The following is an 11,488-nucleotide window of genomic DNA, read 5'->3' as shown; positions in this document are numbered from 1 at the left end:
TACAGCTGGTTTTGGAGTACAATTAAATAATTTTTTATATACATAAAAATGGCTTTGTCACCAAATAAGCTAAACTGATTATTTTCTGGAAAGTTACCAAATTAAGTTGGCAAATAGCACTGAGAGAATGAGCACTGAAAAATTAAATTCATGCAGCCAAACACCCACAGGATTAATTACTTTTAAAGAAGTTGGCCTGATTTACAAACATGTGTTGAAAGAGCAGTTGGAATAAAACGTGACAGACGAGCAGTGGAGGTTCTTTAACGAATGGCAACCTTAATGCAGCAATTAAATCATATTTTAGTATATAAGTCAATGAGTAGATGTAGTAGATGTGGTCCTATTTACAATAACAACAGAAGGAAAGTATAAAACATGGAAAAGATTATCACATCCAACATTTTTGTAAGTAGATTTTAATTTGAAAGTTGTAGTTTTTCTTGAATAACATCAGTCCAGGAGCCGCAAATGGCCCCCACACCCCACTTTGAACCCCCTTTCTTTAAACGGACTGGTGCCAAAGCTTTCGACATGCTGTTAAAGTTATTTAATCTCAGCACAACATGGCCATCACGCAGTCAGAGTGAAGCAGAAGTGACTTTCTGTGTCGTTTGGAAGACGAAGTCCTGCTGTGGACCGTCTGACCCTGGTAATTTCACGCCACTCCACTTTCTTTCCAAACAGCGATTAGAGGTAAAAGCATGTAATCTAAGAGAGAGCGCTTTACAGGAAAGTCCAGTTTCAACCCACTCATTTAATCTCTTCAGTATGCTACACCTGGAGACAAAAGCATTTCTAGCCGCAGACAAACGTGGGTATTTCAGTGTTCAGATAACTGTCTTAAATCAATATAACATTGAAACGAGGGTAGGTGGCTGTTATAAAACACATAAAAAATTAAAAATAATTTTTTTTCCACTATGCTCTGACAAAATAGTATCAGACATCCTGCTGAATATGCAGGATGTCTGATACTGATACTATCAGGATATCTGATGCTATCAGACATCCTGATCAGACTATCAGTTACAAAGTAACGCGTTACTGACGTCGGACCACTTTTTACAGTAATGAGTAATCTAACGTGTTGCTATTTCAACACTTATCAAAACCACTTTGAGTTTCTGTGGGTTACTGTTTTAATTTTATTTCCTCTACGCATCTTGATCGCCATTTCTATGTGACAGTTAGCAGCAGCGACAGAAATGTAAACAACGGAGGGTAATGTTAATATAATTACTACTATTTGAAAGTATAATTTAGATGTATTAGAGAGGGCTCATGGGGGGATATGAGCTCTGACTGGAGACTCATGGGACCTCTAATGAAGATCTTGTCTTTTCATTTAGTGATGCTTCACTGATCAGCAGAGAGGGAACATCATCTTGGACTTGTTCCTCCTGTTTCCGTCACAGCTACCTGTCCTATTTTTTACCCTGCCAGCACACAATGAGCAACAAGTCTAAAAATAAATAAAAAAAGCTTACGAGAGCCTGGCTGATTTTGAGAGCTGCAGGATGAGAAGGAAGAGCAGAATGTAATTAACTCTGAGTTAAAGCCCCCCGCCTTCCTCCTCTCAGACATGTGTTGCCTCCTGCTTCGTGGTGAAGCTGATGAAGGGAACAGAAAGCAAAAGGTTTGTGATTACCTTTGGATCGGGTGGCTCCATGTATGAAATTATTGTCAGGTTTGAATGGAGGAACTGAACTTATACCAAATACAAGTCTATCAGAGGAGCCATTTTGGGGTGATTAGTTGCCGGTGGTTACGATTTACCAGGCTCCATTCGCCTGAGACCCGTGGTGACTTTTCATGAAGTCCTTTTCAACTCTATTACTGCAATAGGCTTGGATTCACTGTGATCCAGGAGCAGCGGCTCACAGACAAGATGCTTTCTGGATCTGGACCAAACATCCAGGAGGAGTTCTGGTAAATTTAGCCTGGTGAAAAACACAAAATAAAAAAACAGGCCCTTTAAAAAATTATGTGTAGGTTTTAAATTTTACCCAATCGCTCACATTTTCCCGTGGTGTATCCAATGCACCAGTTATGTTTTGTAAACAACCATAGTCCGCTGACAAGAGAGAACAAGATGGATGTTACAGATGCAGTTTGTACATTTTATAATTTTTTAAAATTTTTTTTACATATTCGTTGAAACTGTCACTGTTTCGTGACGGTATGGTATGAGATAGATAAACTGTGAAAAAAAATAAACCTCCCCTGTCTTCTCCCAGTTCTAACTAGAAAAAGCCAATCAGAACCAAGAGGCAGGCCTTAGCGCTGTCAATCACTCTCTGCTACTACAGCTTCTGAGTGCTAGGCTAGTTAGCATGGCTACCAATGAGAGCAGATTAAAGGTTGTTCTGTAAAAGTAAGTTGTTTCTCCATCATTAGCTTATTGAGCAGCCATTACATGAGGTTGATTGAGAGCCAGGACCCTCCTCCTGGCTCTGATTGTTTGTTTTTATTTTCTTTTTTTTTAATTTATTCGAGCAGCAACAACTAGCTCAAGGAGAAGGTAGATTAGCTCCATCTTTTCACATATTGTACCATCGCGACATGGTGATAGTTTTAACAAATACAGCTCTGGAAAAAATTAGGAGTCCGCTGCACTGAACCTCATTGATCATCTCCTGGTTATTCCACCACATATTGATTTCTGAACTCTTTCTGAGTTAAAACATTAGTATTGTTGTTTCTAAATTAACATAAACTTGTTTTCTTTGCCTTATTTGAGATCTGAAAGAACTGCATCTTATTGTTATGTTGACCATTTCTCATTTTCTGTTAAATACAAAATTTTACATACATGTCAGTAGTTCATAGAATAAAAAAACAACGTTCGTTTTACTCAAACATATACATATAAAAAGCAAAATAGGGGAAACTTATCATTTTATCCAGAGTGGTATGTAAAAAACATTTTTAGAATAAAAGTTGCAGCTTTAGTGTTATTTCAATATTTTGAAGCTGCTTTGTTCATTTTTCCTGCTGCCATTGCTAAAACTACAATTCTAAAATGCAAAAAAACGAAATAAAATCAACGTCACCTTTCACTTCTTCCTCTACTCGCTGATTGGCCCGGTTCAAATGCTACCGGAGCAATCCGTGTTAATGGGAGAAAACCCAGGGAGCAGTGAAGATTAAAGTCGAGTGAAAGAAAAAAAAAAAGCCTCCAGTGGAATTGCGTAGGAGGGCAATAAGCAGGCGAGGTAAAGTCTTACCCTGCTAAATGACGTCAGCAGTGCAGAAACCCGAGTCAGAATAAATGACCCACATACTTCAAGGAAAAGGACATTTTCACGTGTTCAGATCTGCGACGGTCTGAGGAGTTTCAGCCGTTTGTTGTCAGTGGAGCTGCGAGGCTGCGGGGGTTTCAAAGTTAGCTCCCGCTCCAGGGAAACACGCCACCCACACCTGTGTTTCTATTTGAAATGTGAAGGAATGAGGGCGAGGCTTTGTGTTTGAAACGAGCGTTTTATTCCACAGGAGCTCAGCATGAAGAAGAAGGAAAACAAATTAAAATGAAACATGTTTAGCTTGCCTTTCATTTAAAATCTTAGGCTACAAAAAACTTTATCTTTGTTGGGAACATTACATAAACTCTATTACCATGGTACAGTTCCAGTGTTAAATCATCTAAGAATGTTTCAGATTCAGCAGAATATAAAAACAAACCTAATGGTATCAAGTATTTTCATTAAAAGAAGGCACAAGCTGTCAGAAATGTAAAAGTTTAAACTGGTTTATGAGTGGAACAGGTCGCAGACGGTCAGGTGGGTTTTGGACACGGAAAGAGCGGGGTACAGAGGCTCACAAAAACTGTGGTTGTAAGAATGCAATAAAGCAAGACTGCCCCCTGGTGTCGCATCAAAGAACGACAGGCTGCCCTCTTCGAAGTCCAGGAACACGCCCACCCGCTGCAGGCCATCGGCCCTCACCGGAGCCGTCTCCTTGTTGTGCAGAGCCTCCAGCTTCCTCTTGTCGCAGGCCAGGCACCAGGAGTAGCTGTTGCAGCCCAGACGGGAGCCGTCCTTCTGGCCCTTCCTTTCTATCTGAGCCGTGCTCAGGCCCACCTTCCAGCGCCCGTCGTCCACCGACACGGACACCTCCCAGTACCAGCGGCCGCCCTGCAGCGGGGAAGACGCCAGGACTTGTGGGAAGGAGCTGAAGCGAGCCTGGTGGTCGGCGTAGACCTGCGGGGCTTCGCTGTACGCCACCTTCCTGTTGGCTTCGGACAGCTGCAGCTTGGGATGAGCCGTGTCTGCGTCCATGGCAGGAACGGTGCCGTCTGGACGCAGGGAGAAGATCTCTTTACAGGACGCTCTATTAACAAACTTCATTTTTATTTTATCATTCATCTATCTGTGATGTTGTGAAGCACTTTGGCAAGCCGAGGCTGTTACAAATGTGCTATAAATAAAATTTCTCGTCAAAAAAATATTAACCATCAGAACAGAAATTATCAAACTTATTTTTATTTATGCGATAATGACAAGTTTACTAATATATGTTGACTATTTTTGGATTAACTGATTAATAAAGGGATAGAAATAGGTGATTTTCTTAATACTGAAACTTAACCTTATAACGCTTGAGGAGTTTTTGGTAGAATTAGTAATCTATTCATCATGATTAATTGTTTCAGCGCCGCTTTCTAAGCTAAAATAACGAGCGTGGAGGATGTGGTGTGAAGTGTTTCTTACACAGCAGCCTATAGAGGTCTCTGTCTTTCCCCGGCATGGTGATGACGACGGCGTCCAGACGTTTCTCCGTCCACCTCTGCAGGCAGCTCAGTCGGCCGTGGTCCACTTCCTCTGGAGGCGCAAACTGATCGGCACAGTTCCCCACCTCACTGGTGCTGATGAGGAAGAGCAGAGTCAGAGTAAAACTACTGGATTCATGGGTCCCAAACAAAGTCTCTAAAATACTCCATATGATCATAATGAAGATGAATAATGGTGGTTAGCACACAGATTGTACTTACAGCTCTGGAAAACATTTAGAGACCCTTAAAATGATCAGGTTAGGTCAGTTAGTATCATTTAAGTCCAATGTTTTTGACCATTTTTGCAAAAGAAAAAATATTGTAATACTCAAATTAAATTACTAGCACGAAAAAATGCTGCTGCCTGTAGATTTTGTGTGGATTTCAGTGATCAAGGAATCACAAAAAACTGGAAGGACTGATTGATGAAATTTGGCATCTGGAGTCTAGAGGGCCATATAAAATGCTACAGTGAAGCAGATTTGGCCACCAGGCCTCGAGTTTAATACCTGTGGTCTAGACTATAACCTGTAACAGAGATGCTCTTTCTCTGAAAGCACATGTCCTCTCTGATGTTTCCTAATGAAAAAGAGTCAACACCAGAACTCCTTAAGGCTTTTTAAGCACAGTATTTACTCAAACTATTGTTAATTTGTTTGGTTAGATAATTGCCCTCATTAAAATGCAAGAAAAAGCAGAAGTTTAATTACTTACAGCTGAGAAATCCTGCTGTACTCCTGAAAAGTCGAGAAGAAGAAGATATTTCTGTTTTACTCTGTAATAAAATGGTCGTATATCTAACAGAGTGAACTCCAGCTGACCATTATGAACGCCTGGTCCTGAGCGCGCGTGTCGGCCCTGGCGTCGGCCAGACCCTCCAGGTTGTGGAGGCCATTTTGGATGGACCGCAGCGAGCTCTGAAGCAGGCAGAGCTTCTTCTCCAGACCGCCCAGGACCCGGTTCTCCTCCTTCTTCACACAGCGGAGAGCCGACTGCTCCTCCTGATCCAACGCCTCTCTGATGGCGCCGTACTGCTGCTTCACTCCGTCCAGCGCTGTGGTTAGAACTGCCTGGAGACGAAAGGAGAGCAGCGTCATGATATTACTGTGAGATACAATCAGAAGACCAGAGTTAAAGAATGACTGGAAATAATTATCTGCAGTTATTTCACACGGATCGTACAATTAAAGCACTTTTCAACCACTTTCAAGGTAAGTTTTCAAACTTTTTCACTATTATATGACATAATTTATTACTGTAATCATTATTACGCATTCTGCAGGAGCAACAAAGTAAACTAAAATTGTCAGGTTCATCTACCTAAGCATTCTCAAACTGAAAAAGAAGAGAGAGACGAGTGAGTTTTAGATTAACTTGCAAGGAGAACAGACAGGAGCATCTTAGTGACAATCTCCTCCCCGCTCTGAAGCAAGCTCCTCCCAGACCCTTTCTTTTTATTTCCTTAGGGCAGTCCTAGTTACATAGCTTATTTAATTATCTTGAGTTAATCACATAGCATAATTGCTTCTTCTGTTCTCTTGAGTCACAGGTGTGTTGCACCTCCAAGCTGCCGTAATGTAGAGTGCAAAGTTCAGAGTTCTTGTTTACTTCCTTCTGTAGAAACGATGCAGGAACTGATGAACCCACAGAACAATGAGGTGTCTTGTGCATCCGTGGTCTCATGTTCCTCTGTCTCTGGTTCATAAACTTCGACCCTTAATCATCCATTGTTTATTCTGCCACGTCGGTTATCACCTGGGAAACCTGGGAGTAGTGATGGACTCTGACCTGAACCTCCAGAGCCACATAAAGACAGTTACAAAGTCGGCCTTCTATCACCTGAAGAACATTTCCAGGATTAAAGGACTAATGTCTCAGCCAGATCTAGAGAAACTCATCCATGCGTTTATCTTCAGTCGCATTGATTATTGCAACAGCGTCTTCACAGGTCTGTCCAACAAATCAATCAAACAGCTGCAGCTGATCCAGAATGCTGCTGCTCGCGTTCTGACTAAAACCAGGAAGATAGAGCACATAACACCAGTTTTAAAGTCCCTCCACTGGCTCCCTGTAGCTCAAAGAATAGACTTTAAAATACTGTTGTTAGTTTATAAATCACTGAACGGCTTAGCACCACAATACATTAAAGATCTGCTGTTGGTGTATCAACCTTCCAGACCTCTCAGGTCTTCTGGTTCTGGTCTGCTCTGCATCCACAGAACCGGAACCAAACGAGGAGAAGCAGCTTTCAGCATCTATGCACCACAAATTTGGAACAAACTTCCAGAAAACTGTAAAACAGCTGAAACACTGACTTCTTTTAAATCTCAACTAAAAACCCACCTGTTTAGAATTGTATTTGAAATGTAATCAATTACAAATTTATTGATGGAACTTGACTTAATATCATGGTCTGATTGTTGATTTTATGTTGCATTGTGTTTCTGTGTTTGTAATGATGTAAAGCACTTTGAAATGTCTTTCTGCTGAAATGTGCTATACAAATAAAATTTGATTGATTGATTGATTGATTGATTATCACTCTTGCTGCAGACCATCTGGTGTCAGCTCCCAATTTGACACGTTTAGATGTCTTCCTGCAAGCATCTCTCACAAGGCACAAATTCCAGAAGCAAACAGACATAGAGTATTTATATTTGTAATTAATTTAAACGTATCAAAAATATAACAAGATCTTATGTTTTGAAATGTCTCGTGTCTGAGAACAAAACACAAATATTACAACAACAAAAAAAATCTCTCAATTTTAATAACGTTGTTTAATGTGGCAAATATAAGCTAACCAAAAAGTCATTACGCCATCAGGAATAATAAATATTTACTACATTGAGACAAACCAAACTTGCTCAAACTAAATGCTTAAACACAATATACAAGGAAAGAAAAAAAATATCTATAAGATATTTTAAGTTTTCTGTAATTTAGCAAATCGAAATAATTTGCTAAATTATTTCTAAAACAAAAATAAATTTTGTCGGATTTAACTACAATCAGTTATAGGTGTATGAAAATATCTGGTTTCAACTGTAAATAATGTTTTCCACATTTTTAGCTTTTAATCATATGTTAGATTGCACTTTATTAATAAACTGTGCAGTTTGAATATCAAGCACTTTCCAAACCTTGAAATTCAAGCATTTTCAAGGATTGGCCTCATAAAGAGCAACAGATAGATCTAAGTCTGCACATCTAAATGGGTTTATTAAACAATTACATAGGTTCAGAACATTTTGCCGGACAAAGCAAACAGACTACAGTTTGGTTTAAACTGCTAAAAGAATATTAAGATCTTTATGCCAATGATAAACTAGTAAAATTAGTTTCCTCTTACTCTGAAAGTCTCTTTCTTCTCTGTGAGTTCAGTCACTCTGCTCTTCACTTGCTGTTCAGCCTCCTGCAGCTGTTTGATTTCTTCTTTCAGGTTTGCCTGGAAAAATCACAACAAACATAAAAAACACCAATCAAGAATTCATGACACCATTCATCTCTAAACATACACAGGTTTCCCCCTCAGTGTATTATAAGCCACCAGGCTTTACTTGTGCCCCCACTGGGCTAAGCACTGCTTATTTATTTAAGACTTTTTAAAATGCTAGCATTTTTAAGACTTTATAGTTGGTGTTCAGGTATTGATCTTCAATCTTTCAATAACACATAATTATCAAGTGATATTTTCACATTACCTGTCAACTTTAAACATTTTTTAACTCAAAAACGCGACGGGCCGACTGTCCTAGCACCAACCACCGGGTTTAGCATGTTTTCTGGGTGAAACCTTGACCACCTTGTTCTGGAGAACATAGGTAAAAGATGCATTTTTCTCACCCTGAGCTCCTTCTCCGCCTCCCTGATGCTGATGCAGGCGTGGTCGCGGTGCGAGCCGATCACGGTGCACACGGTGCACACGCACGCCGCGCACTGCCTGCAGTAGATCCGGTTGATCTCCTGGTGATCCTGGCACCTCCACAGGGAAATGTCCTCCATGGGAGAAACCAGGGTGTGGTTCTGGAAGACGGGCGACTCCAGGTGAGGACGGAGGTGCTCCTTACACATGGACGCCCCACACACCAGGCAGGTCTTCACAGCTGGCTGGTGCCCCGTTTTAGGGCAGTAATGACACGGGACTGGGCTGCTGTTTGACTTCTCTGGTCTGAGGAAGAGGCCCAAACGGTTGGACGAGGCAGAAGTGGACATCAGAGGCGTCTTGCTGACTGGAGCTGATTTGTTCCCTGGACTTAAACTCTCAGGACAGGCTTCAGCGCTTCCAGGTGAGGCGAGTTTCTTTGGTGAAGTGGGAATTCCTGTCGCGTCTTTCCTGGGGGTTGCATTAAGAGGAGCGTCGCAGAGATCTACTTCACTGGAGCTGTCAGAATCATCCGCTGACTTTTGAGACCAATCACTTTCAGCTGACTTCCTGTCAGAGTTCTTGGTGAGGGATTCGCCGTCACCACTCGCAGACGGTGTGGGTTCTGGGTCGATTGGTTTTGTGGACGTCCCCGCATCAGCTGGATCTTCAGGTTTATCTGAGAAGGAGGCGGTGGGAGTCTCAGCGGTTCTGGACCGGTCATTGGTAGACTCCACAGCGGTGCGCTTTGCCACATGTTCCTCTGAAAAGGGTGTGGTGGCCTTTCTCTTCCCAAGGAGCCGGCTGGTCAGCGAGGTTCTTCTCAAGTCCGAGGCAGACGTACTTTGTTCGCTATGACTGGATGATGTCGCTGTACCAAACACAATGCAAGCAGGTCAACACTGATGAGAAGGAGACTGAATTAACACAAGGATTGGTCAAAATTCAGCCAAGTTGCAGTGATTGGTCAGAAAAGAATAAAATACAGAAAACATAAATGTGATGATGTACAAAAAAAGTTATGTTGACTGGTGAACATGCGAAGTTTATGCACAATTTTGCGAATGATGAGTGAATTTCCGCTAGTAGTTATGATGGCAACATCCTGAAGGGACAGATTAATTAAAATGGTTCACTTTTTTAAAATCCAGAATAAATATTCCATTCTAGGGAACGTGACAGCCTCCTGATCAAAGTCCTGACTTTGAGTAGGCCATTCCCAAATCCTTTGAACCACTCAGAGGTGGACTTCTGGTGAGCTTTGTATTATTTTTCTGATGCATAATCTAAGTATGCTTGAGTTCAAGGTCACATACTGATGTTGAAATTCTTCAGAGTTCTGGTACCTGTGATTATTTACCAAGCAAAAAAATCAATACGGGATTTTCGTTCGAACTGAATCACTGAAGTCAAAAGTTGAATTTTTCTACCAGTTTCAGAGTCAGATCATGCTATTGCAAACAAATATCAATCTGTGTTAAAGATTTCAACACAGATTTAACCAGCGTTCCAAAAAATTTGAAAAGCGATTTGAAGGATTTCATTACTTTCAGTAATCTCACTTCCCGTTACATGGTTAATTTTTTTTAAATTCAAATTTACACCATGCAGTTTTACAGTTTTCTTTCTTCAAAATTCAAATTCAAAAATACTTTATCAATCCCAAAGGGAAATTAATTAGCTACAAACAGATGTTTCAGACTAAACAGATAAACCTCAGGGCTGTTACTTTAAAGAAATGGTTTGATCAGTGATTGTACTTTATAGCTCATTCTGTTAAAACTATAAACTATAAAGCACCTTTTCACATAGAAATGCTTTTCTAAATTGATTGGTTTCTTTCTTCTGGTCAGGATCTCCAAACACGAACAGAACCGCATTTAGCTTTTTAATGTTAAGCTGCTGAGGAATGCTGGGTTACAAGCTGGTAATAACAATGTTCAGCAATCCTAAAACCTTAGTTAATAGCATTCTATGACCGGAAGACATCTAACGTTAGCTAGGTTAGCTTCTTCTAGTTACCGGTAAACCGTAACAGATTGTGAATATTCCTTTATGTGTGTATTGCCCAGTTACAAGTCAAAGGTGTATCCGGTTTACCTGCAGTACTCCGTGGAGGTGGCTGTCGACTCGGTGTAGGCGACCGTATGAAACTCTTATCAAACGGAAGGGTCTGGTACACAATTTTACACCTGGACTCAGGACAGTGGTATGGTCCGGACGGGCTAACGCTCCACAAGTCTCCAATACATCTTCGGCAGAACCGGTGGTTGCATTTCAGGGTGACGGGATTTTGGGTCATAACATCACAGAGAAGGCACCTCGCTGGTGTATCAAGAGCTGCCCCCATTTTGGTTTGGCTAATGTTTAATGTCTGTTTCCGCGAAGACAGGAACATGGAGGCGGAGCCAAATTTTGAATCCCGCTCTCCCTGGAAACGAGTCTTAAAGGTACAGTACACCAGTACATATTAGAGCAAACGACATCTGAAACCTTTTCAACATACTACTACTACTACTACTACTACTACTACTAGTATTAGTAATAATAATAATAATAATAATAATAATAATTAATAAAGAATTATATATAGTAAGCATGATTAATAAACGTTAAACTGAAAAAACGCAGCATACTTCTTCCCTAATACCGAAATAATTCATAATACTAGGAGAAAATGAGTTTGTGCTGAACGTCTATCAAGCTCTCGGGTTGTATATCTTTTAGAAAAATAAAAATGCGTTACTTTAAGTCTTTATGTCAACAGACATTTCTTTGGCGGCACCTGGTGGTCAAACATATGAAGAGCAGGTTGAATTGGCTTCTTTATTATGACTGCCACAGAGTTT

At 40.7% G+C, this 11,488-nt stretch overlaps 1 protein-coding gene across 1 annotated transcript; it reads right to left on the bottom strand.

The window, feature by feature from the left end:
- Positions 1 to 3,463: 3,463 nt before the first annotated feature.
- On the bottom strand, positions 3,464 to 11,047 carry LOC114134455 (E3 ubiquitin/ISG15 ligase TRIM25). The gene is made up of 7 exons (XM_028001080.1): positions 10,740 to 11,047; positions 8,621 to 9,510; positions 8,127 to 8,222; positions 5,596 to 5,844; positions 5,489 to 5,511; positions 4,713 to 4,867; positions 3,464 to 4,297 (listed from the first exon to the last, which is right to left on the bottom strand). Exons 1-7 carry the CDS (start codon positions 11,035 to 11,037, stop codon positions 3,753 to 3,755), a joined length of 2,256 nt encoding a protein of 751 aa, XP_027856881.1. The 5' UTR covers positions 11,038 to 11,047; the 3' UTR covers positions 3,464 to 3,752.
- Positions 11,048 to 11,488: the final 441 nt, after the last annotated feature.

Source organism: Xiphophorus couchianus, chromosome 2 (genome assembly GCF_001444195.1).
Source record: "Xiphophorus couchianus chromosome 2, X_couchianus-1.0, whole genome shotgun sequence".
Taxonomy (NCBI): domain Eukaryota; kingdom Metazoa; phylum Chordata; class Actinopteri; order Cyprinodontiformes; family Poeciliidae; genus Xiphophorus; species Xiphophorus couchianus.
The sequence above is the reverse complement of the archived record's forward strand: the minus strand, read 5'-3'. Positions and strand labels throughout refer to the sequence as shown.

Excerpts from the sequence above, each read along its gene's own strand:
- LOC114134455 (XM_028001080.1), bottom strand. The coding sequence starts at position 11,037 with ATGTTCCTGTCTTCGCGGAAACAGACATTAAACATTAGCCAAACCAAA. Across the intron at positions 5,512-5,595 it reads AGGACCAGGCGTTCATAATG|GAGTACAGCAGGATTTCTCA; the intron begins GTCAGCTGGAGT and ends TCGACTTTTCAG. Across the intron at positions 4,868-5,488 it reads TACAGCAGGATTTCTCAGCT|CACCAGTGAGGTGGGGAACT; the intron begins GTAAGTAATTAA and ends CTTCCTCATCAG.